Below are 25925 nucleotides of genomic sequence, written 5' to 3' on the forward strand. Positions count from 1 at the left end.
TTAACAAGTGATGTGTAAAGTAAAATCTGAAGTTGTGGGACTGTCTCAATCTGTGCATTACTATGGTAGCGAGCCTGACTCAAGTGTAAACTTAAGATTGAACCGTCTTCTGTAACACTGCAGCCTTAAAGCCTTTGCATACAACTAAATCATCAGTTGAATGCTGCATAGTAATAGCATTGGCTATCGAGTGAAAATAAAGAATGTTATAGAGATATATTATTGTTTGTGTGTCTGTGATAAGACTTTTTTTCAAATATTACATACTCAATCTGAAAGTTCCAGCAGGATGAAACAGAATAGACCATATCAACTTCTCTGCGATATTTTAAAAAGTTTATCCTGAACCCTCAGTTTCTATTTTGGAGTGTTTCAGATGTATGGAAAATTTGAAAGACTAGCACAGTGAGCAGCACTTGCTTACCTTCTTAGATACAATAGTTAAATATTTCACATTTGCTTTATCTCTATAAAAGAAATAAATTAATACGTTTGAAGATGTACATGTGTGTATGTGTGCATTCAGCATTCATCTCCAACAAATAAGGACAACCTCCTACATGATCACAGTTCTCATTACTGCACATAAGAAAATGAATAATTCCATGGTATCATCCAGTATCCAGTCCATTGTCACATTTCTCTAGTTGTTGCAAGGTTATCTTTTGTAAATAGTATCTCTTTTAGGCTGGGAAGTTGGAATATCTCTTTAGACTCTTAAATCTAGTCACCTAAACTTTTTTTTCTGAGTAGGAGTCTCACTTCATCACCCAGGCTGGAGTGTAGTGGCATACTCATAGCCACCGCAGCCTCGAACTGCTGGACTCAGGTGATCCTTCCACCTCATCCTTCCAAGTAGCTGGAACCACAGGTGCACGCCACCATGCCCAGCTGATTTTTTTTGTTTGTTTTTTGATTTTTTGATTTATTATAGAGGTGAAGTCTCACCAAGTTGCCCAGGCTGGTCGAACCCCTGGACTCAGGTAATCCTCTGACCTTCATCTCCCAAAACGCTGGGATTACAGGCATGAGCCACCACACTCAGCTGACACAAACTTTTAAACCATGTAATTTTACAGAATGTTTCGCATGTTGTATTTTTCTGTTTACTTATATATCAAGTAACTTATCTTGTTCTCTTGTTTTCTGTAAACTAGAAGTTAGAATTAAAGGCTTCATTAGATTTAGGTTGGATATTTTTGGCAAAAATACTTCATGAATTATTTCGGGAGTGCATATACTAATGGCAACAATCTACGCTGAAATTCATCAAAAAATAAAATGGGCTGATGGGTATATAAGGAAATGGATAGATGAAGTAGTGAAATATTAAGTGGTATGAGTATGATTCTTCTGTATGCTGAAAAATTTTGCATGTTGTAAATTGGGAAAAATACTTTTTAGGTAATGTTTAACTCATATTGCCACGTAATATGAGGACTACAATGTTCGGTTGTCGTGCTATTCATATGCTAAGTTTGCTCGTTTAAGGTGGTGACCACCAGATCTTTTCTTTGCACTTTGTAAATAATCTCTAGGATGCCATTTTGCCACCGAATGACTATCCTCTTCTGCAACCCCTCACCAGTGGCTTTAGCATTCATTACTGATCCTTGCCTGAATCAGTTATTCCAGTGGGGATTGCAACATGAGATAATTGAATCTACCATTCTTCCAACGAGTATTAGCTGGCAGTTTTTCTGCAAAGAAGAGCTTTCATTTTTAGATATTTGCTAATTATATCTCTGTATATCTATATATACAAGCAAACCTCTCAAAATAATGACGCTGTTGTTGCTACCATTAGTTAAATGTTCTAAAGCAACACAGTCTAGGAGAAATATGATGTGAAAGTAAAAGGAAGAAAAGGTAAAATTAACTTTAATAATATATTTTATTTACCAGACATATAGTATTATCACTTTAACATTTATCAGTATTTTTTAAATTATTGATATTTCTTTCTCTCTTTCCTTTTTATTTTGATTCTTTGAAATCCACTTAATGCACATCTATTTAACAAGCCACATCTATTCAAGTGCATGATAGCCACACATAAGGCTGATGGCTACTAAACAGGATGGCACAATTTTAAGATATACTTGACCCACTTAACAGTGCTTCAAACTTAACACTAGACAGTCCTCCTAAAACAACGGTCCCCAACCTTTTTGGCATCAGGGACCAGTTTCGTGGAAGACAGTTTTTCCACAGGTGGGGGTGGGGAGAGGTTTCAGAATGATTCGAGTGTATAGCATTTATTGTGTACTTTATTTCTATTATTGTTACATTGTAATATATAATGAAATAATCATACAACTCACCATAAAAAGAAAGAAGTGCAGACAGAAGGAGTAAATGAAATAACGGACAGGCCACCACTGATCTAAAAGAAGGTGGAACTGGCCCGCTGCTCACCTGCTGTGCAGCTGGGTTCCCAACAGGCCAGACTGGCACTGGGCTTTGGCCAGGCACTGGGGCCCCGTCCTAAAAGACAGCACTTCTTCCATGTTCCACAGCAAATCAAATGGCAAGGGACACAAACTAGGCACTTGGTCTGCTTAATGGAGCAGCTCAGGCTGGTAGCAAGTCCTGATAGGTAAACAGGAAACTGCCCGGGCAGTTCAAAATCTGGACACATTCCAGACAAACCATTGAGACCACCAGGGCTTGGCGACCGCTGGAGGGGACCACCAGAGAGATTGTCAGGGTGCCCCAACAAGTGTAGGGCAGAGCAAGAACAGTTTGGAGAGCAGGAATTAGTCAACTCAGTCAGGCAGTCAGCCTCCGTAAAAGAAGGGATTTTTGTCTCTTGGACTCGGCACTCAGAACAGAACTGACGTGTAGTCTCATCACACCTGGTGAGGCTAAGTTCCCACACTGAAGTTTCAGGACTGGGCTCCAGTCCTAGGCAGGGCCCAAAACAGGAACATGAATTCGCTAGAAGCAAGCAGGAGGACTGAGGTGCGCCTCTCAGGCTGCAGCAGCGTCATTGGAGCTGCTCTGACAGCAGTGCTGACTGAGGTGCTGCTACTGGAGGCCAGTGTTTAGCATGGGGCTGGAAGTGTTTTTCTGAAGCTATTTTTTGTTTGTTTTCAAGTTGTTTATTTTTGTTTTAATCTTATTTCCTATTTCAGTTTATCTTGGAACCAAAGTTAGGCTACCCCATTATGCAGAGACTGGAGAAAGGTCGAACTAGGAAACTGGGATGGGAAAAAGTGGAAAAGGACTAACAGCATCCATCCAGATGATGATTAGGAGCTGAATTCTTTAAGGAAAGGACCTCTTTAAGAATAAGTTCCTTTAATTATATGCATTTGCTTTTCAGTGAGGTTGCATTACTGTCACCTTTTTAAAGGACTTTCTATTTTATATTTAAAGACCAAATCCTTGCCGGGCACGGTGGCTCATGCCGTAATCCCAGCACTTTGAGAGGCTGAGGCGAGAGGATTGCCAGAGTCCAGGGGTTTGAGACCAGCCTGGGCAACTTGGTGAGACCTCGTCTCTACAAGTTAAAAAAAAAAAAAAAATAGCCTGGCATGGCGGCGCATGCCTGTGATTCCAGATACTTGGAAGGCAGAGGCGGAAGGATAGCCTGAGCCCAGCAGGCTGAGGCTGCGGTGGCCATGAGTGGACCACAACACTCTAGCATGTGTGACAGAGTGAGACTCTGACTTAAAAAAACAAAAACAAAAATAAAACCAAATGCTTACTAGTTCTCCACAGTCAAGCTTTCTACAAGCTACAGTTTAAAGGCAGCTGAAGATAAGAGGATAAGTTCATAATTGTCAATTGGTAGTTTTTGTTGCATTGACAATAATTGAATATTAGTAATTGAATTTTACTAATATATTTGAATATTTGTCATTGAAATTTACTAATATAATTGAATATTAGTAATTGAATTTTACTAATATATAAAATTTATTTATTTATTTTTGAATAGGAGTCTCACTCTGTTGACTAGGCAGGAGTTCAGTGGCATGCTAATGACCACCCCAGCCTCGACTTGCTGGGCTCAGGAAATTCTTCCACCTCAGCCTTACAAGTAGCTGAAACGACAGGCATGTGACACCATGCCTGGCTAATTTTTCTTGATTTATCGTAGAGATGAGGTCTTACCATGTTGCCCAGACTGGTTTTGCACTCCTGGGCTTATGCAATCCTCTTGCCTCAGCCTCCCAAAGTGCTGGGATTATAGGCATGAGCCACCACGCCCAGCCAAATTTTAAATTTTTAAAGTTTTTCTTTGCCTTTCCACCATTATTATAAGAGCTAATATGGCATAGAATTCTTTCTAAATAAATGCACCCTTATTTTATTGACTTTAAAGTAACCTTTGCTTTTAGCCAAAGCAGCGGTATTGTTTCTTCCTATTCCCTGGAGACTTTGGAGCTACTATTATGTTTGAATAAGATGAACTGAAATTAGGTGAGCATCTATAAATAACTTATCCACCCTGTAGTCAATAGTTGCTGATAAGACATCACATTCTTTTTTGCAAATCATTTCAGAGGTGATTTGGATTCACCCAAATGTCCCTCAGTCAAGAACAGGTTAAATAAATTATAGTATATTGGTACAGTGGAATACTGCTGTGTCACTATTTTTTAAAGGCAGCTTTATATGTGTTAAATTTATATGAGGTAATATGGAATTCTTAAAAAAGTAAGAGACAGGGTGGGCGCGGTGGCTCAGCCTATAATCCCAGCACTTTGGGAGACCGAGGCGAGAGGATTGCCTGAGCCCAGGGGTTCAGGACCAGCCTGGGCAACTTGGTGAGACCTCGTTTCTATAGTAAATTACAAAAACTAGCTGGGTGTGGTATACATCTGTAGTTCCAGCTACTTGGAAGGCTGGGTCAGAAGGATTGCCTAAGCCCTGCAGGTCAAGGCTGCAGTGGCTGTGAGTGTACCACTGCACACCAGCCTGGGCGACAGGAGATTCCAACTTAAAAAAGAAAAGTAAGCTACAAAACAGTGTATATGGTATACTGCTATTTATAAAGGGAGAACACACGTGCACATGCTTACATAAGCATAGAAGATCCTGGAAGGCTGTAATAGGAATAGCTTTGTGGAGGAGAACTGAATAACTGGGAATACAGGGATAGGGAGTTTATTATACTGCCTAATGTGTCTTTCTAAGTTCTGTACCATGTACTTGTATTATATATTTGAAAAATGTATATGAAGTGTAATGGAAGAAAGGAAGGAGGGAGGGAGAGGAAGAGAGAGAGAGAGACCAAAAAAAAAAAAAAAAAAAATCAATCTCCCTTGTTAATAGCTTTCAAGATTAAAAAATAATGAAAAAACAAAAACAAACCCTAGGTTCATATGCTTCAGACCTGCTGCTTTTGAGAGGCAATTAGGTAGAAAATAAGATGTCAGTGATTTTTTAAATTAAGAAGTCAGTATTTTTGTTTTGTTTTTTGCTTTTTGTTTTTGTTTTGAGTCAGGGTCCCACTCTGTTGCCCAGGCTGGAGTACAGTAGCACAATTACGACTCACCACAGCCTCAACCTCCTGATCTCAAGCAATCCTCCTGCCTCAGCCTCCTGAGTCGTTGGGCCTACAGGTGCACACCACCATGCCTTGCTAATACTTTGAATTTTTGTAGGGATGTAGTCTTGCTATGTTGCTCAGGCTGGTCTTGAACTCCTGGGCTCAAGCAGTCCTCCTGCCTTGACCTTTCAAAGTGCTAGGATTCCAAGCATGAGCCGCCACACCCAGTCACATATTTATAACATAATTTTTTTTCCTGTCCAGGACAGGCAGCTCATCAGGAGAAATATAAATACTGTAGTATGATTCATTTACATATATTCTGAAGAAAAAATGCAAAATTAAGGAAAATTTTTAAATGAAAAACTTTCTTCTGTAAACTGAAGCATTTAGGAAACAAACAAAAATTGTATATTCTATGCCTCTAGTCTTGGACCTCAGAGCATTTCTCTTTGTGTACCTTGAGTGAAGTTTTCTTTCTCAACTTCTTCATTCTAGATCCATTTGGATATAAATATTTTTAAGTTTCTCTTTAAGTGAACTCAGCAAGACAATAAAATGGGTATTTAGGTTATTTTTACCAATAATCCAATTGATATAGATATAGTGTCATTCTCTGATAATAGACCCATCATTAGAATTTCCCAGCATATTGCAGAGCCTGCCAAAGCATATAAATAAAATAGGCTGATGGAAACTCATCAAATGCATTTTATCTTGTTTCTTATGACATTTATAAGAAAATGCCTATTTTTTAAAAAGGAGTGCAAATTCAGTATGGTCGACATCAAAAGCCCCTTTATTTAATCACATTAAACTCACAGTCTTTTTCTCTTGTCTTATTTAAACAACACTGTAGCAGACAAGGTTTGCTGAATTTTTCTTGGCACATGGCACTGATTCTGCATGCTTCTAAATTAAACAGTTAAGTAAAATTTGCCAAGAGAATTATGCAGTAAGCACATGAAGTAAATGTGATCAGAAGAATTGCCCACTCCTTCACTTGCAGAGAGTCAGAGCACAGGGAAATATGCATGTGACATGGGAGAAAGAGAAAAATTAATTACTTTCAGAGAAGCTAGTGTCTGTGGATGACGTAGTCATTGTGTCATTCTTTTATTAGCTGATTGGCAAAGGCTCACCCAGATCTGACCCTGATCAGCAAAAGTATAATGTACACAAAGAGAACATTTACCAAGATTTAAAACTCTTATTAGTGAATTACGAAAAGTTTTTTTTTTCTCATTGATTTAGATTTGCTAGGTGAAGGTGCAAAATTTTGTTTTAATGAGAGCCCAGGTATAATGTGGGAAAAAATGTTTCTGTAAAGAAATAGGCAACACACTTTTCCTGTTAAGACCTTTGGCTAGCTAGAACCCCTGTATTTTACTTCAGGAAGTGTAAAGGCTTATATGCACTGTTCCTGCATTCTAGTATCTTCATATTTTTCTATTGGAGTCAGTAATTTTGAGCTCATTCCTGGAGTATTAATTGCTCTTCATTTTAACCAAAGCAACATGAACTACGGTTTCTGGAACAAATCTGTGTTTTTTAGTGTTTCTAGGGTGTTCTGTGTGTTATTTTTAACTACTGCTACAGTGAAAAAGAAAAGGAAGAAATAACTTTTTAAGTAATGTGATTTTATGTTTTAAATTAAGTATGTTTATAAATTTGAAATTATTCAGTTTCTACCTTCTGCGCATAAACCATCTTGATTTCTCCAAAGTAACCAGGCCACTACTTGCTTTTCTTTCTTCATTTTCTCCTTTTCCCCTCTCCCGCTTTCTTTTCCTTCCTGAGCAGTTTTGTTGCAGTTCTTGAGAAAATTTCAACAATATAGAATATTATAAGAAACATAATCTTAACGATAAACCTTCATGCCAAGAAAGAACCATTATTATTAGTTGGTTTATTTCCTTCAATCTCTTGATTGAGTTAAGATTCCTTGTGTTCTCTGTTCTATTTGTACCCATTTATCACTCTGCTTACATAAAAGAGCATGCTTAGCGGTGGTTCAAGCACTTTGGGAGGCCAAAGCGAAAGGATTGCCTGAGCCTGCAGGTTCGAGACCAGACTGGGCAACGTAGTGAGACCTTGTCTCTACCATAAAATAAAAAAGTTAGTTCTTTTCCCCGGAGCAGGCGGCCGCGGCGGTGGTGGCTTATGCAGCAATGGCCAAGATTAAGTCCTGAGATCTTCGCGGCAAGAAGGAGGAGGAGCTGCTGAAACAGCTGGACGACCCGAAGGTGGAGCTGCGGGTCGCCAAAGGGACAGGCGGCGTGGCCTCCCAGCGCTCCAAGATCCGAGTCGTCCGCAAATCCCTTGCTCGTGGTCTCGCTGTTATTAACCAGACTCAGAAAGAAAACCTCAGGACGTTCTACAGGGGCAAGAAGTACAAGCCCTGGATCTGCGGCCTAAGAAAACGCGTGCCATGCGCCGCCGGCTCAGCAAGCACAAGGAGAAGCTGAAGACCGAGAAGCAGCAGCGGAAGGAGCGGCTGTCCCCAGGGCGGAAGGAGCGGTCAAGGCCTGAGCACCCACGAATGAAACACAACTGGCTGAAAATAAAAATAAAAATAAAATAAAACAATTAGTCGGGCGTGGTAGCGCGCGCTGTAATTCTGGCTACTTGGAAGGCTGAGGCAGAAGGATCGCGGTATCCAGCTGGTCGACGCTGGGGTGGCCATGTGTGTGCCACTGCGCTCCAGCCTGGGCGATGGAGTGAGACTCCAACTAAAAAAAAAATTTTTTTTAAAGCATACTGCTGGGCACGGTGTCTCATGCTTGTAATCCCAGTATCTTGGGACATGGAGGTGAGAGGATTGCCTGAGCCCAGTGGTTCGAGACTAGCCTGGACAACTTGGCAAGACTTTGTCTCTATAATAAATCAAAAAATTAACTGGGTGTGGTGTCACACGCCTGAAGTTCCAGCTACTTGGAAGGCTGAGGCGGAAGGATCGCCGGAGACCAGCAGGTCGAGGCTGCGGTGGTCTGGGCGACGGAGTGAGACTCCAAAAAAAAAAAGAGAGAGAGAGAATTATATATATGGTATACTATTCAGAATTCACTGGTCTGTTGCCCACTCTCCACCCTGAAACTCTCTATTCCTTTGCCAGAGGCAGACCTTGGATGAGAGAGCCTATTCCCTTGATCAGCCATGACAGAACTTGGGACCTTTTCACCCTGGCTATAAAATAAAACTTTACATAATCTTAATTAGATAGATTCCAGAGCTTTTATTGTGCTGTAATCTCTGCTTGCTTTCAGAAAAGCACTAAAACAAAGACTTTGAACACTCCGTCCCCCTGATTCCTGCTTATATTCAAACTTTGTTAACTTTGAATTAGACCCAGTCTAAATTCCCAGTTTATTTTGGCAGAATTAAACCCTTTTTCTTGAACTGTTTAAAGGGTTTCGGTTTAGAGTTTAATAATGGGTAGGCCAGAGGTTTTTAAACCAGGGGTCAGCAGACTGTCTATACAGGGCCAGATAAATATTTTAGATTTTACACACTGTTTGATCCCTGTCATAGCTTTTCAACTTTGTTCTCATAGTGCAATTGCAGCCATAGACAATGTGTAAATGAATGAACATGACCGTGTTTTGGTAAAACTTTGTTTACAAAAATAGGTAGCAAACCATAGTTTGCTGATTCTGTTTTAAGTCATGAATTTCTGAAGCATTGTATCATGACATGCTTGTTTGAGGAAAAAAAGTTGAATAGCTAAATATTTCCTTTTTATTACACACTGCAGGAAATTGCATATTTATTAATGACTGAAACACAAAATGAAAACTATAACAATATTTTGAATGATTTTCGATCCCATCGGCCATAATAGAACAGGTTGACAGATTTAATTACATAAAAATTAAAGTCAAAAAACACAAAAGACAAGTTACAAACTAGAAAAAAATTACAATCTATATGACTTGCAATTGACGTGATTTCTACACACCAATAAGATGTATAATCCAAAAGAAAAAGGAACAAAGATACAAATTCACAAGACCAAGTGGATAAAAGTCAATACATGGGAAAAGACGCTCATTTGTATACTAAAGAGGACCCACAATTTAGCAGATTAACACAACAAACATCTCACAGTGCTGTAGATAAGGAATGCAGGAGTGGCTGGGTGGTTCTAACCAGAGTTCTCATGAAGTTGCAGTCCAGCTGTCAGCCAAGACTGTAGTCAGTCATCGAGACCAGACAGTCCACTTGCAGACTCACGTGGATGTTGGCAGGCCACACTTCCTCACTGCCCGTTGGCCAGAGACAACAAACAGTTCCTCACAACATGGGCCTCATCTTCCACTGCCTGAGTGTCCTCACACATGGCACTAGTTTCCCCTTGAGCGAGTGACCCAAGAGAGAGCGGCCAAGACAGATGCCACAGTGTCTTCTGTGCTCCAATCTCAAAGTACATATCATCACTACCACACGCTGTTAGTCACACAGACTAACCGTGGTACAGTATGGGAAGGGGCTACACAAAGGCTAGAGATCAGGAAGCAGGGATCTCTGGGGACCTGGGAGGCTGGCTGCCACATGGATTTTGGGGACTGTGTGTCTGAGACTTTGCTTCTGTCACCTGTGTTCTCCAGTTCTTCACACAGTGTCTGCTGTGGCTGGAGTATCCAGATGACTTTTCTGGCCAGGCGTGTTGGCTCACACCTGTAATCCCAGCAGAGGCTGGGATTACAGGTAGATTGCTTGAGGTCAGGAGTTTAAAGACCAGCCTAGATAACATAGTAAGACGCCATCTCTTGGGAAAAAAAAGATGGCTTTTTCTCCTGAATGTATGGCACCTGAGTGGAATTGGCAGCAGTACCTGGGGACTAGCTAGGTGTCTTTCACTGTCTGTGGCCTCTCCATATGTCTAGCTTGGGCTTCCTTACAACATCTTGGTCTCAAGTTAGTCAGACTTTATACTGGCAACTGGTTTCCCCCAGCCAGCACCCTAAGCAAAGGCTGCAAAGTCTCTTATGATCCAGTCTCAAACTTTTTCCATGTTCTTTGTCAACAATGTGTTATAAGACTGGCCCAGATTACCAGAAGATATGACTTATTGTGAAGGACTGTCTTTGGAATCTGTCCCAGGAAGTCATGATATTGATAGATGATGCTGCCTTGTTCTAAAGTGGTAGCAGTGCAGAGAATAAATATTGGTGTGATACTGGAAATATTTTGAAGGTAAAATGAACTGAATTTACCTGTAGATTAGATATGTGCCATGTGGAAGAAATAGGGACATTAAAGATGAATCTGAGATTTTGGAGCTGAGCAATTGGAAGAATGGGGATGTATTTACTGAGATGGGAAAGACTGCAGGACAATAGATTTGGAAAGGCAAATCAGGATTTGTTAAAATATTGGATATCTGTATAAGAGGATGCATGTAAAATGTGACCATTAAGAAAGGGATCATCAATAGATCTGTAGGTATTGAAGTAGAAATACTACCCATGGTATTACTTACAAGATACAACAAAGAGAGAATGATTCCTGTTAGGAAGAAAGAAATATACATGTATTAATATTCATCAATGTAGAATTAGTATTAATTAATGTATATTATTAGTGTGTGCATAAAATCCACAAGTTCTAACCTGTCTTTCTAGGGCTTTATTAAGTTTGGATTAAACCAAACTTAGAGGGAACTTCTTAAAGGTTTTTGATCAGAGGAGTGATGTGATCATAATAATGCTTTGGGAAGATGAATTTAATAGTATAAGGAGTAAAACAAGAGTTAGAAAGCCAGGGACTGAACTCTATAAAAGCTTACCAAGTTATATTTAAAGCTTATGAAGTAAGTCTAATTGTAATAGCTCACATCTGTAATTCTAGCTACCCAGGAGGCTGAGGCAGGAGGGCACATGAAACCGGGAGACTGAGGCTACAGTGGACTATGAATGCAACACTGTACTCTATCCTGGGTGACAGAGTGGGACCCTGTCTCAGAAAGAAAAAATAAAAGTCTATGACATAAGTCCATGGAGGTCAGAGACAATGTTGCTTTCCTTGTTTTATTCCTAGCCTGGAGTAAACCATGGGAAACTGGCTTAATAAATGGTGAATGAATGAATAAATCCATCATCATCAGTTAAAACTACTTGAGAAAAGGCTAATCTGAATTAGTAAGATATTTCAATTATCAATTTTTTTCATTGAAATGTTATTACATTTAAGAGGTAATAGAATATAGTATAGTATCAACAGATAGTAGACATATAGAGACCTGATTTAGTTAGTAAACTAAATTTATTTTAAATTCATCTCCTAACTGCCTACATTCTTTAAGATCTTTCAAATCCATTGAATGGTAATGAAAGGATCGGCACATCTATATTGTTCAAAAAGATTATAACTACCAAGTAGGAATTTCAAGAAGGGTTTTTCAGAATAAGTTGCAATGATTGAGTTGTCACTAAACCAAAGACCACGGACCATATACCCTATTCCCATAAGGAAGTAGATTTTTGTGCTTTGTTTTCAAAAACAGCCTAAATGAAGCTAATAGACAAATGGCCAAGTGAGGGGAGAAAATGACATTTAAAAATAACTAATGATGGATTTTTAGGTGTGAGAGTTTTTGTCTTCATAGTTTTATTTTGGTCAGATGTTTTTCTTTAAAAATATAAATATTGAACATATTGTTCTGCAAGTTTTAATGGAGGGACAAAATTGTATTGTTCTCAAAAGTGCATTGTTCTTGATTTCATGATATATTTGTCATATTGGTGTGAATAAATTGCAAAGTATTTGCTAAAAGCTTCTTCTTCACTTCAGGGGCTACACTAAGTATGAGACCAGCCCCCATTCCAATAGAAGACCCTGAATGGAGACAAACGCCTCCTCCAGTCTCTGCCACATCCGGTACCTTCCGGCTACGACGAGGGAGTCGGTTTACCTGGAGAAAGGAGTGCCTGGCTGTTATGGAAAGGTACATGTCTCCTTTTCCTATAAAAAGTCTCCCAAGCTTAGGAAGGACATAAACTTTGGATAGATTTGGATCATTTTCATTTCAAGCAAGTAATTGGGATCTACACACTATGTCTAAAACTATTTTGGAGTATTAGAGGTGTTATATTATTGAAATAAGATGATTTTAGCAGTGTGAATTCATAAAGCCTGAGTTAGCACCTGCCACTTTATTTTAATTAAATAGTGTCCTCAGTAATTTAAGAAACTTTAAGAAAATATGTTTTTAAAGTCTAGAGCTTTGTATTCTGGAAAAACTCTTTGAAGTCTTATTTTCATTAAAAATTTTCAATAATTGTGTAAGAGGCTACTGAAATTTAACTTTCTTCGATAAGGAGTATCTTCTAAGTAAGCTTTGTCCCAAAGTTAGAATTACTTGTTTTTGACTTTGACTTAATAATTTATCCTCACTCCAACACCAGTACCTGATCCATAGTTGGTACTCAGTACTTTTTAAACCTAAAATTGACCTGTTTTAATTTTCCCATCTGAAATACTGTAAATTAATTATGATTGAGAAATGTTCTATATATTTATCATAGATTCCACAGTAGCATCATCCTTTTGATCACCTTTTTGTAATGATGTTTACAGAACGTTGCTTTGATGGAAAGTTTATATGCAGTAAGGTAATAATGTTCCAGTTATGTGTTTTTTCTGTTATCTAATCTGACTAGTAGAATGGGGTACTGGACAGAGCATTTGACTTAGAATCAGAAGTTCAGAACTGGGTTAACTTTGTTAAATAAATATATAGGTCACAAACTCTGAGCTGTCACTTCATGTCTAAAATAAAGTCAACATGCCATGAGCTGGGCATGGTGGCTCACGCCTGTAATCCCAGCACTTTGGTAGGCTGTGTTGAGAGAATTTCTTGAGCCCAGGAGTTCAAAACCAGCCTGGACAACAAAAACCAAACCTCATCTATATAAAAAAATTTAAAAATTAGCCAGACATGGTGGTGCACGCACCTGTAGTCCCAGCTACTTGAGAGGCTGAGGCAGAAGGATTACGCCTGAGCCCAGAAGGTCAAGGCTGCAGTGAACCCTGATTGTGCTGCTGCAACTCAGCCTGGGTGACAGTGAGACACCGAGTCAAAAAGAAGTTTTTCAATAGCCTATATATCATCTAGGTATGACTTTCGCCATCTCTCTTTCTACTACTTTATTCTTGTTTCCTAGCTCATTAACTTAACCATCTGAAGGAGAGAGATTTAAAATGCTGAAATTCAGGCAATGTTTTTGTTCTTGTAATATAGTTGAAATTAATAGGTTTGCTTAAGGTGAAGGTTGGGTCCAGGATCCAAAATGATACTATAGGTTATCCACTGATGTTATCATCTGTTCTTTTCCTCACTCTCTTTATTATAGATAAGCATAGACACCATTTATCCAATAATGAATCTTTATATGCTTCATATTAGAGTGAAAGAGTGAGACACTGTTGTTCTGAAGACCTGACATTTACAATCTGCTCTATTTTTCTCAACTGAAAGTTTTTATTCTTTTTGAAAATTTCCTTAGAATGTACCACACAGTAGATGGCAATATTGTACACTTTCCTCCAGGTAACAAAATAAGCTATGGTATTAATTTCTAGCAGGTATCAGTTCTAATTGTGCTGACTTAAGTATTTAGTTTTTTCATGAAGATGCCAGCAACATTTATCACATAATGTCAGTGTGAGAAAGAAATATTTTAAAAATTAACAACATTAATAATGACAGGTGATATTCCTAATGCATTTTTAGAATTGAACCTCTGAAAATGCATTAGGACTTTGGAATTCTTATTTTTTCAAAGCAGTAAGAACTAGCCTTGGAATCACACTGATTGAATTTCAGTTAAAAAATGTTAAGCAGTTACTGTGTATAAGAGTCTCATTTAGGTTTAATTTATACTTTTTAACCAAATTTTCATTAATGTGCATCTTTATCTAACCCAGGAGTTGGTTATCTTTGGTTTAATTTTATCTAACCTGGCACAACTAGAAATAGGATGTGATTTAACCCAATAGTTGCAAAAATACAGAAAGCCTTTAAAGTACTTAATAGCAGTAGCACAGAAGGTCACAGTATGATTTTCATTCTGTGAAAATGGAACTTTTATTTTGTTTTCTAAAATGGAATATGAAATTTCCTACCCTCAGGGTAATGTATGATTTTTTTTCCCTACACTTAGTGGGTGAATAAATACATATGTACAGACTGTAAAACCAGCAAAGTAAACCTTGCTTGAATGCTAGGATAAGATAAACATTAAAAATTGTTCCATTCCTCACACCATATACCAAGGTAAATTTCAAATGACTTTAAATAGTGAATCCATATAAATAATAGAAGAAAATATAGGTGATTTTTCCATATTCCGGAAATGGGAAAAGTGTTTCCTAACTATGACTCAAAATCCAAAAACAATAAGGGAAAAGATTGATAAAATTTGATTACATAAGTTAAAAGAAAAACCTTGGAAGGAGAAAAAAACTGAGCAAAGTAAAAAGACAAATTGGGGGAAAAATTTGCAACTTAACATCCTTGTGTGTAAAGAACATCTAAAGAACTTTTAAAAGAGTGAAGACAACTCTTCAGAAAATTGGACTAAAAATAGAAAAATAAATGTAAATTGCTCTTAAACATATGAAAAGATGCTCAGTTTAACTTCATAATAAGAGAAATTCGAATTAAAACTACACTAGGATACCATTCCTAACCTGTCACATTGGCAAAATTTCAAAAGTTTGGCAACATTTTCTGTTGATTGGGCTGTGGGTAAACAGGCATGCTAATACATCGCTTGTGGAAATACAAAATGGAAGAACCTTCATGGAGAAAAATTTGGCAATATCAGGGAAAGTTACCTATGGGTCTACCCTTTGACTCCGCATTCCTACTTCTAGAAAATTATCTTGAAGATACACTGACAAAAATTGGTAATAACAGCAGAATACCAAAGATGATCTATATGTCTGGTTGCAGTAAACAGGGCCAATAAATTGTAGTCCATCCATTCATTAGTTGTTGAGGCTCATGTAATGAAATACTGTGCAGGTATATATTTTTTAAAAGCACAATCAACTGCTGTACATAGTATGAGGCTATTATGTATGTGTTTGGTTATTTTTAAAACAAGTATTTGGTTAAAACAAGTATTTGGTTATACTTGCTTTAAGATGGAGGAATATACCGTAAAATTGTTACCAACAAAGGAGAAAAAAACAAGTTGGAGGACTCAGAGGTAGAAGGTGGACTTCTTCAAAACACTTGGTTTTTGACATATAAATATTTTACATAATTATAAAATGAAACTAAATTGAAACTGGGGGGAAAGTGATCCTTAAAAAAAATAAGAAAAGCATAACAAATCTGTGTAACAAATCTGTGTATCTCTTAATTAATTATATCAAATGTGTTTACAACATAGTAATTTTACTGTACTTTCCAAATAGGATTAGGATTAAAAAGAAACATTTTAGAAATCTTACAGTTTTTTACTAATTTTGGTAATATAAATGTTGTTATTCTGGTACTACTTTTGTTTTTATAGCTAGATAGGCATAGATATAGATGTAGATATAGATAAAACAAGTAGTCATGTTAAATATCAATGAGACTTTACCCCTGATCAACTGACTCATAATCTGTGGGTTTGGGGCGTAGACAAAGCCTATTGAAAAGCTCCCAAATGGTTCTGAAATACAGCAAGAACTGAGAACCACTGTTCTGTCATTCGCTGAAGATTGTTTCCTAGACCATTTTTAAAATAAAAGATTACAAAATGATTTATTCAAACATGTATTTCCTGTGCGTTCGTCAGCTGGAATTCCTCTATAAAGAACCTTCCCTCATCCTCCCTCACAAATGTGTGTATGGTGGAGGACTAGCATGTAAGTAATTACGGAACTGAAAAACAGCTGCTATCATGAAGAAGGGGAACTAAGATTATAGGAGTGTGAAATGTAAGCAAGTAGAGGAAAGAGGAAGGTTATACCCAAGTGGTGACATTCTGGCTTCATTTATATGAATGAAGGATGAGGTTACCAGTTAGGAAATAAGAGAAAGGACATTTTAATGTTAGGAGATTGTCAGGAGGTTCTTTGTAGCAGAACATGGGGTTTTTCATCAAGAGCATCTCTACTTTGATGATGCAGGACTTGGTTATACTATGCACGCTATAATCAAACAAGTACCATGCTTAATTTTACCATAAGCTTTGGCATTTAGCCAAATGAGACTGTATCTGATTAGGTTGGTCTATTAGATCCCATTGATGGAAGTATGGAAAATAGACAAATCAGTCCATCAAGTGTGTATTTTAACACATGTTACGTGCATAGAGCCAAGGGGAAATAAATATAAAATATGTTTAAGTTATCTGCCTTCATAAGTCTTGAGGTAGTAAGAGCTTACGTTTGAATAGGAATTTAGTTCTATATAATTATTGATCTTATTGATAACTATATGAAATTGATCTTATGTAATAGTCACAATTCTGTACTGTAGATATTTTATTATTTACAGTTTCTATAAACCTTAGGGAAAGGAAGTGGACTAACTCATATGGATTAGAGGAGGGATAGATTGTAACAGTTTAGAGGCTGTTACAAAACCTTTGCCTGACTGATGAGGGCCTAAGGTATATTGTAACAGCAAAGGGATAGGAAATAAATACAAGGCAATAGATACCAGGAAAAAGTTTGGAAGAAAAACAGTCTAACTTAGTTACAGATTGAACATAGGAATGTCAGAGTAGGAAGTATAAAAGACAGTTCAGCATGGTGATGGTCAAAGAGCATTCCTCTGGGAGACGGTATCTACCATTACAAAACAGTTTGACCCTGGGCAAACCATTTAACATCTCTGGGCCCCAATTACCATATTTATGAAAAGAAAAGTTAAGTATCATGATGAAGTAAAAAGAGAATGGGTGAGTGGATTGCCTGAGCCCGTGGGTTCGCAACCCGCCTGGGCAACTTGGCGAGACCTCATCTCTACAATAAATCAAAAAATCAGCCGGGCATGGTAGTGCACACCTGTAATTCCGGCTACTTGGAAGGCTGAGGCGGAAGGATCGCCGGAGCCCAGTAGGTCGAGGCTGCAGTGGCCGGGAGCGGCCACTGCACTCCAGTCTGGGCGACAGAGTGAGACTCCAACTCCAAAAAAAAAAAGAGAGAGAATGGACTTCAGATCACACAGACTTAGGGTTTACTCCCAGCTTCACTTATGTTAGTTAATCTTTGGGAATTTCAGGTTTCTGTAAAGTAGAGATAGCTATTATGAGAAGAGTTATGAGGATTATTTGAGATAATAGGTATAAAGCACATAATGGAATGCCTTCCTTGCCTAGAGTTGAACCAGTATTCTTTTCCCTTCTAAGTTCCTTCCAATTTAGAGATCTGACTATAAAGTTGCCTCAAGATTTCTGTGTTTGGAGAGTTCACTGGCACTAGAAATGGAGATTTGGAAGGCATCAATATATATATGTACAGTTAAAGCCATGAGTGTGAATGAACTCTGGTTGAATCTCTCCACTTACAGTTTCTACATTTTTGCAGCTAAATGTGGCTAGAGAAAAACTTAAAGCCGTGCTGACTGATCTCATTTAAAATTCATGACCATGAACCTCAAGTGGGTCTTTAATTCTGCCAGGCAGAATGAATACTATACCTTTCTGGTTCATTCTTCTAAATGATTATTTCACACTTTGTTCTTTCTCTGCAAAATCCCCATTCTCATTCTCTCATGATATCCTTGCTTCCTGTAGAAATGAGGAAAATAAGCAATCAGAGAAGAATGTCCACAAACTACTTGCCTGCTAGCATATATGCACATATACTCTGCTCTTCTGCCTCTTGCCATCAGAGCACTAATGATATGTATATTCCCTAGCACATCTTGGTGCATCATTCATATATATTTTCACTTCTCTGACCTCATTGCTCTGTCTGTTCTACATATTTGACTTTTTAAATATTCAGTTTCAGAAACATTTGTCACAAAGCACAATATTGTATGATTCCATACAATATCATACAAGTATCTCGAATAGGCAAATCTACAGAGACAGAGTAGATTAGTAGTTACCTAGAACTAGGCGGGATAGAGGGATTAGGGGGATGGGGGTGGGTGATGGCTAAGGGCTATATATTTCCTTTTGGGGTGTTGAAAAATTCTTCATTGTGATGATGCTTGCACAACTTTATGAATATATATGCCCAAAGCGGTCAAATTGTACACTTTAAATGGGTAAATTTTGGCGACCCCTTTGGGTCCCCTACCACTGTGGGAACTTTTCTGTCCTCTCAATAAATCCTGCTTTCAAAAAAAAAAAGGATGAATTTTTTGATATGTAAATTATATCTCAATAAAGCTGTTTTTATAAAAGAAACGTTTATTCAGTACACTATTAGAAGCTTTACATAGTTTACCCTCCACATTTACTCCTCAGTGCAGCCGTGGTTTCTCCTTTTTCTAATGAGGCAGCCAAGGCTCAAAGAGGCTGAATAACTCCCCAGGGCCTGAAACCTAACAAGTGGCCCAACCACGTGTAGATCTTTCGCCAGTGCAATCATAGATTTGAGTTCTCTGTATTAAGTAAGAAGAATGTAATCTTCATTTATTTTTAATATGGACTTGGCCTTTGTTAACTCTAAAGTCTGAAGCAACTAGATTAACATATGCTGCAACCTTCCATTTGTTTAAAAGCATATTGGGATTATAATGGGGAAAGATGTAACAAGAATGGTGAAACAATTGATAATTTTTGTAGCTGTGATATGGGGGATTATGGGTCAATTATATTTGTGTAGGTCTAAAATGTTTGTAATTAAAAAGGATGTTGTTGTTTTTTAAAGAGGACCTGACTAGATTTTAATGGATAAAATAGAATTCGATAACTGACTAATATTTATTCACTCATTTATTTATAAAGCATTTACTGTGTGTTAGCACTAAGCTAGGCTTACCTTAAATATATATTTGCAAGGTGAAAAAGTCATCTATATTGTATGTCTGAAATATGCATGTAAATGTGGGACTCAAACCTGTTTCTTTGTTTATTCATTCAATAAAGTACTCACTAGCTACATAGGAGGCAAAGTACTAGGGATAGAATAGATACATTTTAGGGTGAAATAAGTGAAGGGATGATGAACCTAGTAGATCTGAAAAGAGAGTTTATGTCTGAAGTTTTGGAAACTTTATGGCCTAGGAGTGAGACTTCTGATGCACTCTTACCTTATTAATCTTTCAGTGTTTTAGGCTAGGTATTCCTTTAACTTTGAAAACAGGTATGTGTCCGGAGCGTTAGGGCGTATGACTGAGACACAAAAGAATGAGACCTGGTGACTGCACCTTTTCTAGTTTCAAAGGAGGAAGGTAAAAGAGGCCTCCAAATTTCCTTATAAGGTTTTAACCCAACTAAGTAAGATGGAAGAGAAAACTTGGAAAAAAGCTTCAACTGGATACAGGAATAAATGTGAGAATACTTAGCAATGATAGGTAAAAGCAATAGACTGTAGTAGTTAAGAGTACCAGCTTTGAAGCCAAGTTTGTATGGAAAGGTTACTTATTACTATTATTTTTAATCAGAGTGACTGAATTATAACCCTGTGTTTGGGTGTATCCAGGAAAATGCAAATGAAATGCTAGGGAAGGCAAATGAATACCTCTGTGCTTGTTTGTAATTAAAACGATTGCTTTTTTTTTTAAATGGAAACAGACTAGGTAATACATTTTTAGTTCTTCTTAGATTCTCTTCGTGTTCATCTTCAGTGAGCAATATAAAACAAAGTCATTAATAAAACCCAGAACCCTTTGAAATTAAAAGGGGAACTTTTTGTCTTTGTTGTTTTAACCTTCGTCAGTTTCCAAATCAACTTTTAAAAATTAATCCAAAATATTCTCCCCAACAGATAAGGAGTCAGCATTAAAAATCTTAAATTGAGAGTGTCTCTTCCTCCAAAATTTAAGCATCTAAAAATAGGTTATGGCTGGACATGGTGGCTCAAGCCTGTAATCCCAGCACTGTGGAGGCCAAGGTGGGAGTATTGCCTGAGGCCAGGAGTTTAAGACCAGCCTGGGCAACATAGTGAGACCTAATCTCTACAAAAAATAAAAAATATTAGCTAGGTGTGGTGGCACATGTCTATTGCCCCAGCTACTTGGGAGGCTGAAGCAGAAGGATTGCTTGAGCCTAGGGAAGTTGAGGCTGCAGTGAGCCATGATCGTGCCACCTAGGCTACAGGGTGAGACAGGAGTGAGACCCTGACTGAAAACAAACAAGAAAAAAACATGAAAATAGGTTCTTAGAATAAAAGTGTATCTTCATTAACAAAAATAGCATCACAACCACCATACTATAACAAACCAAAATTGAGTCATAGCTCAATATTTTGTGTCACTGCTATTAACCTTACATGTACGTAATCTGAATTCAAGATATGCATCTAGTAACCAAATGCATTTTATCCAAGAGTGTTCTACATCCTGGGAGAACTAGCATGGAGGAGACAAATCGGCTTGTAAAGCATTTTTCTAGAATGTTGTTTGAGGTTTCTGTAATTTAATTCTCTTGGTCTTTACTGCATTTTGGAATTCTTCCCAGGACAGTTTATTAGTACCGTGAACTTTGGTTTCAGTCTCTTTCCTTTCTCCTTTTTATTTTTAATTTTTTTCAGTGAATACTTAGACTGTGAAGGTTAAGAAGACTAATAGTTCCAGAAACTAAATTCTGTATTTAACTGCAGACTGGGTGTGGTTCAGACAACTGCATTGCAATCTTGCTAGTGTTTGGCCAGTCATCAAAACCCTGACCTGCAGAAAACATTCCTTTTCCTCGTCTTCTGACTCTGAAATATACTGAATTGTGATGATAGGATGATATATGACTTATACTTTCATATATGTAAATAAAAGACAAAAGAATCTCCTGGTTCAAGTTTCAAGTTACTTTGGAAGATCAGTTTCTTCTGTGTTCTTTTATAGCAATCTCCGTATAATATTAACCTGCCCTATTTTCTTAGTGCCACTTCCTGTTATTCTTTTATTACCTTTAATTACCACAGTGAGATATTTTTAAAATTTTACCCAGGAAGTTCCCTTCACTTCTGCTCTATTTCATGAAGTCACGTTTTCTTTTCTTATATTTTTGCTTCTTGCTTGCTGTATTTGAGACTTCCCTAATTTTCATTAAAAAATAACTTCTTTACTTCTAGTAGAATTTTCTCCTTTAAAAAAAGGAAACTTTACCTCTGAAAAGAATTCTATTACTTTGTAAAATGCAAAACGAATCCCCTTTTCTTCCTTAACAGTACCCTTAGTTTCCTTTAGTATTATGGTTGTGATGCTATTTTGTTCATATCTGTTATTATCATACCATACAGAATTTCATGGAGATAGAGATCCTTCCCATTTCAGTGAGATTACACTTAGCCAGAAAAAAATTAGAGCAGAAATGCTTATAAATACTTCTCTAATATTGCTCTTCTGAGAAACTGAGGCCTATTCAGGTGTTTCTTTGGCAGCTCGTATCGTGAACAATGAAGGGACTGTTTGCCTTTGTTCTATAAAAACATAAGCAAAATCTACTGGCTACTGATTCAGTTTAAGAAACCCAGGTTTAGCCAGGCTCGGTGGCTCAGCCTGTAATCCCGCGCCTTTGGGAGGCCGAGGTGAGTGGATTGCCTGAGCCCGCGGGTTTGAGACCCACCTGGACAGTGAGACCTCATCTCTGCAATAAATCAAAAAAATCAGCCGGGCTTGATAGCGCATGCCTGTAATTCCGGCTACTGGGAAGGCTGAGGCGGAAGGATCGCCGGAGCCCAGCAGGTCGAGGCTGCCGTGGCCGGGAGCGGCCACTGCACTCCGGTCTGGGCGACAGAGTGAGACTCCAACTCAAAAAAAAAAAAGCCCAGGTTTAAGCTAAGAACCTTCCTTTGATTTTAATTACCTGTATTTGGTCACCATTACTGCAGAGAATAAGAGACGTTAAAGATCATCTAGTTCTAACAGTTTGTTGTTTAAATCAATAGCCTATAAATCAGAGAGCCCAGGCAACTTGGTTAAATTCATAGAAGAAAAGAGATTGCATTGCTTATTTTGAAACCATAGACTTGTGAACGATAATAGATGATTTTTTTTAAAAAAAGAAAAACAGTTACTGAGTTTCTCAGCCTTTTATCTTCCTTGTTTTGTTGTTGTTGTTGTTAAGTATTTGTGGGCTAAGCATTAGGCTAAGAATTGAAATACAAAGATGAGTAAGACAAAGGTCCTTCCTTCTTTTAACTCCAAATTTTTTCTGTTTTAATTTATCTCTCATTCTTTCAGACCCCTTATTCTTTCTTTTTCCCTCCTGAACTCTTTCCTGTACCTTTCTCCTCCTCATATTCTGTACTTCAGTTTGCCAGAAAAACTTCTATTCATTCCATTTCTTTCTTCTTTCCTCTCACACTCTTTCTTTTCTTTTAAGCTTACCCTCTGGCTTCCACCTCTGTTCTTAGTTGCTTAGTTCATCATAATGTAAAACTAAAGTATACACTTTAATGTTTCTTACACATTTTGAATAAAGTATTAGGCTCCTATTTCATTTTCAAAGCAAATTGGTCAACACATATTTTTTCTTTCTTTTTTTTTTTGAGTTGGAGTCTCACTCCGTCGCCCAGACTGGAGTGCAATGGCCGCTCCCAGCTGCCGCAGCCTCGACCTGCTGGGCTCCGGCGATCCTTCCCCTCAGCCTTTCGAGTAGCTGGAATTACAGCCACACACCACCATACCTGGCTAATTTTTTGATTTACTGCAGAGACGAGGTCTCGCCAAGTTGCCCAGGTGTGTTGCGAACCCGCGGGCTCAGGCAATCCACTCAACTCGGCCTCCCAAAGCACGGGATTACAGGCTGAGCCACTGAGGCCGGACAGCATATATTTTTTCAAAGCAAATAGTGTTACATAATTTCTTTTTTTTTTTTTTTTAATTTTTTTAACCAATATTTTTTATTATGATGTTGTGGGGTATAGTTAAGGGTTAGGTATACAAATAGTTTCATTCAGGCACCCTATTGATAAGAGGTGTTTCCCCATCCCCAGACAGATATTTGCTACCGTTGATCCCATCTCCCTCCACCCCATAGTTTCCCACTACTGTCAGTCATTTTCTTATAGTATTACATTGGATGTTCAAGGTCCATTATATGAGTGAGAACATGTGATACTCGGATCTTTGTTTCTGTGAGAGGTCACTCAGTATTATAGACTCTAGTTCCATCCAGATTGCTGCAGAATTCATGATTTTGTTCCTTTTTATGGCTGCGTAGTATTCCATCGTGTATATGTACCACATTTTTTTAATCCAGTCCTCTTTTGATAGGTAGCATGGTTGTTTCCAGGTTCTTGCTATTGTGAACAATGCTGCGATAAACACACGTGTGCAGCTATCTTTTTTATAGAGGGATATGAGTTCTTCAGGATATATTCCCAGAGGAGGATTGCGGGGTCATACGGGAGGTTGATATTTAGAGCTTTTAGGAATTGCCATACTGCTTTCCACAGAGGTTGCACTAGTTTACACTCCTACCACCAGTGTAGAAGTATTCCCTTTTCACCACACCCTCTCCAACAGCTGTTATTTTTTGAGTTGTTGATAATCGCCATTCTGGCTGGAGTTAGGTGGTATCTCAGTGTGGTTTTGATTTGCATCTCCCTGATGATTAGTGAGGTTGAACATTTCTTCATGTGTCTGTTGGCTGCTCGGATGTCTTCCTTTGTGAAGTGTCTGTTCATATCTTTTGCCCATTTTATAATGGGGTTGTTTTTTTTTTTTCTTTTCAGCATGTTTGAGTTCCTTGTAGACTAAAGATGTTAAGCCTTTGTCTGACCTGGTGTTGGCAAATACTTTTTCCCAGTCTGTAGGCTGTCTCCCTGCTCTCTTGATGGTTTCTTTGGCTTTGTAGAAGCTTGTTAGTTTAATAAGGTCCCGCTTGTCTATCTTCTCTCTAATGACCTGTGGGTTTCGGGTTTTGTTCAGGAATTGGAGGCCAGTTCCGATTTCCATAAGGGTATGTCCTTCATTTTCTAAGGTTCTTATGGTTTGAGGTTTTACATTTAGGTCTCTGATCCATTTGGAGTTAACCTTTGTGCATAGGGATAGATAGGGGTCCTGTTTCAATCTTCTGCATGTGGTCAGCCAGTTTTCCCAGCACCATTTACTGAATAGGTTCTCCTCTCTCCAGTGGTAGGTAGTGGAGGCTTTGTCGAAGATGAGTTGGTTGAGAAATTGAGGTTTTGCTTCTGGAATCTCATTTCTATTCCATTGATCTATATGCCTGTTCCTATACCAATACCAAGCTGTTTTGATGACTGTAGCTTTATAGTAAAGTTTGAAGTCTGGTAATATGATACCACCTGCTTTGTTTTTTTTTTGCTGAGGATTGTTCTGGCTATTCTTGGACGTTTGTGTTTCCATATGAATTCCTGTGTTGTTTTTTCTAGGTCTGAGAAGAATGTTGCTGGTAATTTGATGGGTATTGCATTGAATTTGTAGATTGCCTTAGGTAAGATGGACATCTTCACAATGTTGATTCTTCCAATCCATTAGCATGGGATGTTTTTCCACTTGTTTGTGTCATCTTTGATTTCTTTGAGCAGTGTTTTGTCGTTTTCATTGTAAAGGTCTTTCACGTCTCTGGTTAGGAAGATGCCACGGTATTTCTTTTTTTGTGTGGCTATTGTGAATGGAATTGTGTTTTTTATTTGGGTTTCTGTTTGTTTATTATTGGTGTAAAGAAATGCAGTTGTCTTTTGCACATTTATTTTGTATCCTGAGACTTTGCCAAAGGCCTTTATCAATGTAAGGAGGTTTTTGACAGATTCTCTTGGGTTTTCAAGGTACATAATCATATCAGCTGCAAAGAGAGATAACTTGACTTCCTCTTTTCCTATTTGGATACCCCTGATTGCCTCCTCTTCTCTGATTGCTCGAGCCAGGACTTCCAATACTATGTTGAACAGGAGGGGTGAGAGTGGGCATCCTTGTCTTGTTCCATTTTTCAGGGGAAATGGTTCCAATTTTTGTCTGTTTAGGAAAATGCTGGCTGTGGGCTTCTTATAGATGGCTTTTACTATTTTGAGGTATGTTCCCCGTATGCCTAGATGTTTGAGGGTTTTTATCAAGAAGGGGTGCTGGATTTTATCAAAAGCTTTTTCTGCATGTAATGATATAATCATGTGTTTTTTGTTTTGACATCTGTTGATGTATTTAATTACATTTATGGTTTTACGAATGTTGAACCAGCCTTGTATCCCAGGAGTGAAGCCTACTTGGTCATGATGGATGATTTTTGAGATGTATTGTTGTATCTGGTTTGCTAGGATCTTGTTGAGAATTTTAGCATCTATGTTCATCAAAGATATTGGCCTGTAGTTCTCTTTCTTTGTTGGATCTTTACCTGGC

General features: G+C 38.0%; 1 protein-coding gene and 1 pseudogene across 4 annotated transcripts in view; both read left to right on the forward strand.

Moving 5' to 3' along the window:
• Positions 1-25925, forward strand: part of HMBOX1 (homeobox containing 1) — a 192316-nt gene that overhangs the window by 132317 nt on the left and 34074 nt on the right. For all 4 annotated transcript variants that reach the window (XM_021718413.1, XM_021718411.1, XM_021718412.1 and 1 more), the window contains exon 6: positions 12296-12449. In XM_021718413.1, the coding sequence (XP_021574088.1) occupies positions 12296-12449 (154 nt within the window). The remainder of the gene's footprint in view (positions 1-12295; positions 12450-25925) is intronic.
• Positions 7675-8087, forward strand: LOC110596687 (annotated as a pseudogene).

The sequence above is a fragment of the Carlito syrichta genome, unplaced genomic scaffold (assembly GCF_000164805.1).
Source record: "Carlito syrichta isolate Samal-C Ts95f unplaced genomic scaffold, Tarsius_syrichta-2.0.1 Scaffold312190, whole genome shotgun sequence".
Lineage (NCBI taxonomy): Eukaryota > Metazoa > Chordata > Mammalia > Primates > Tarsiidae > Carlito > Carlito syrichta.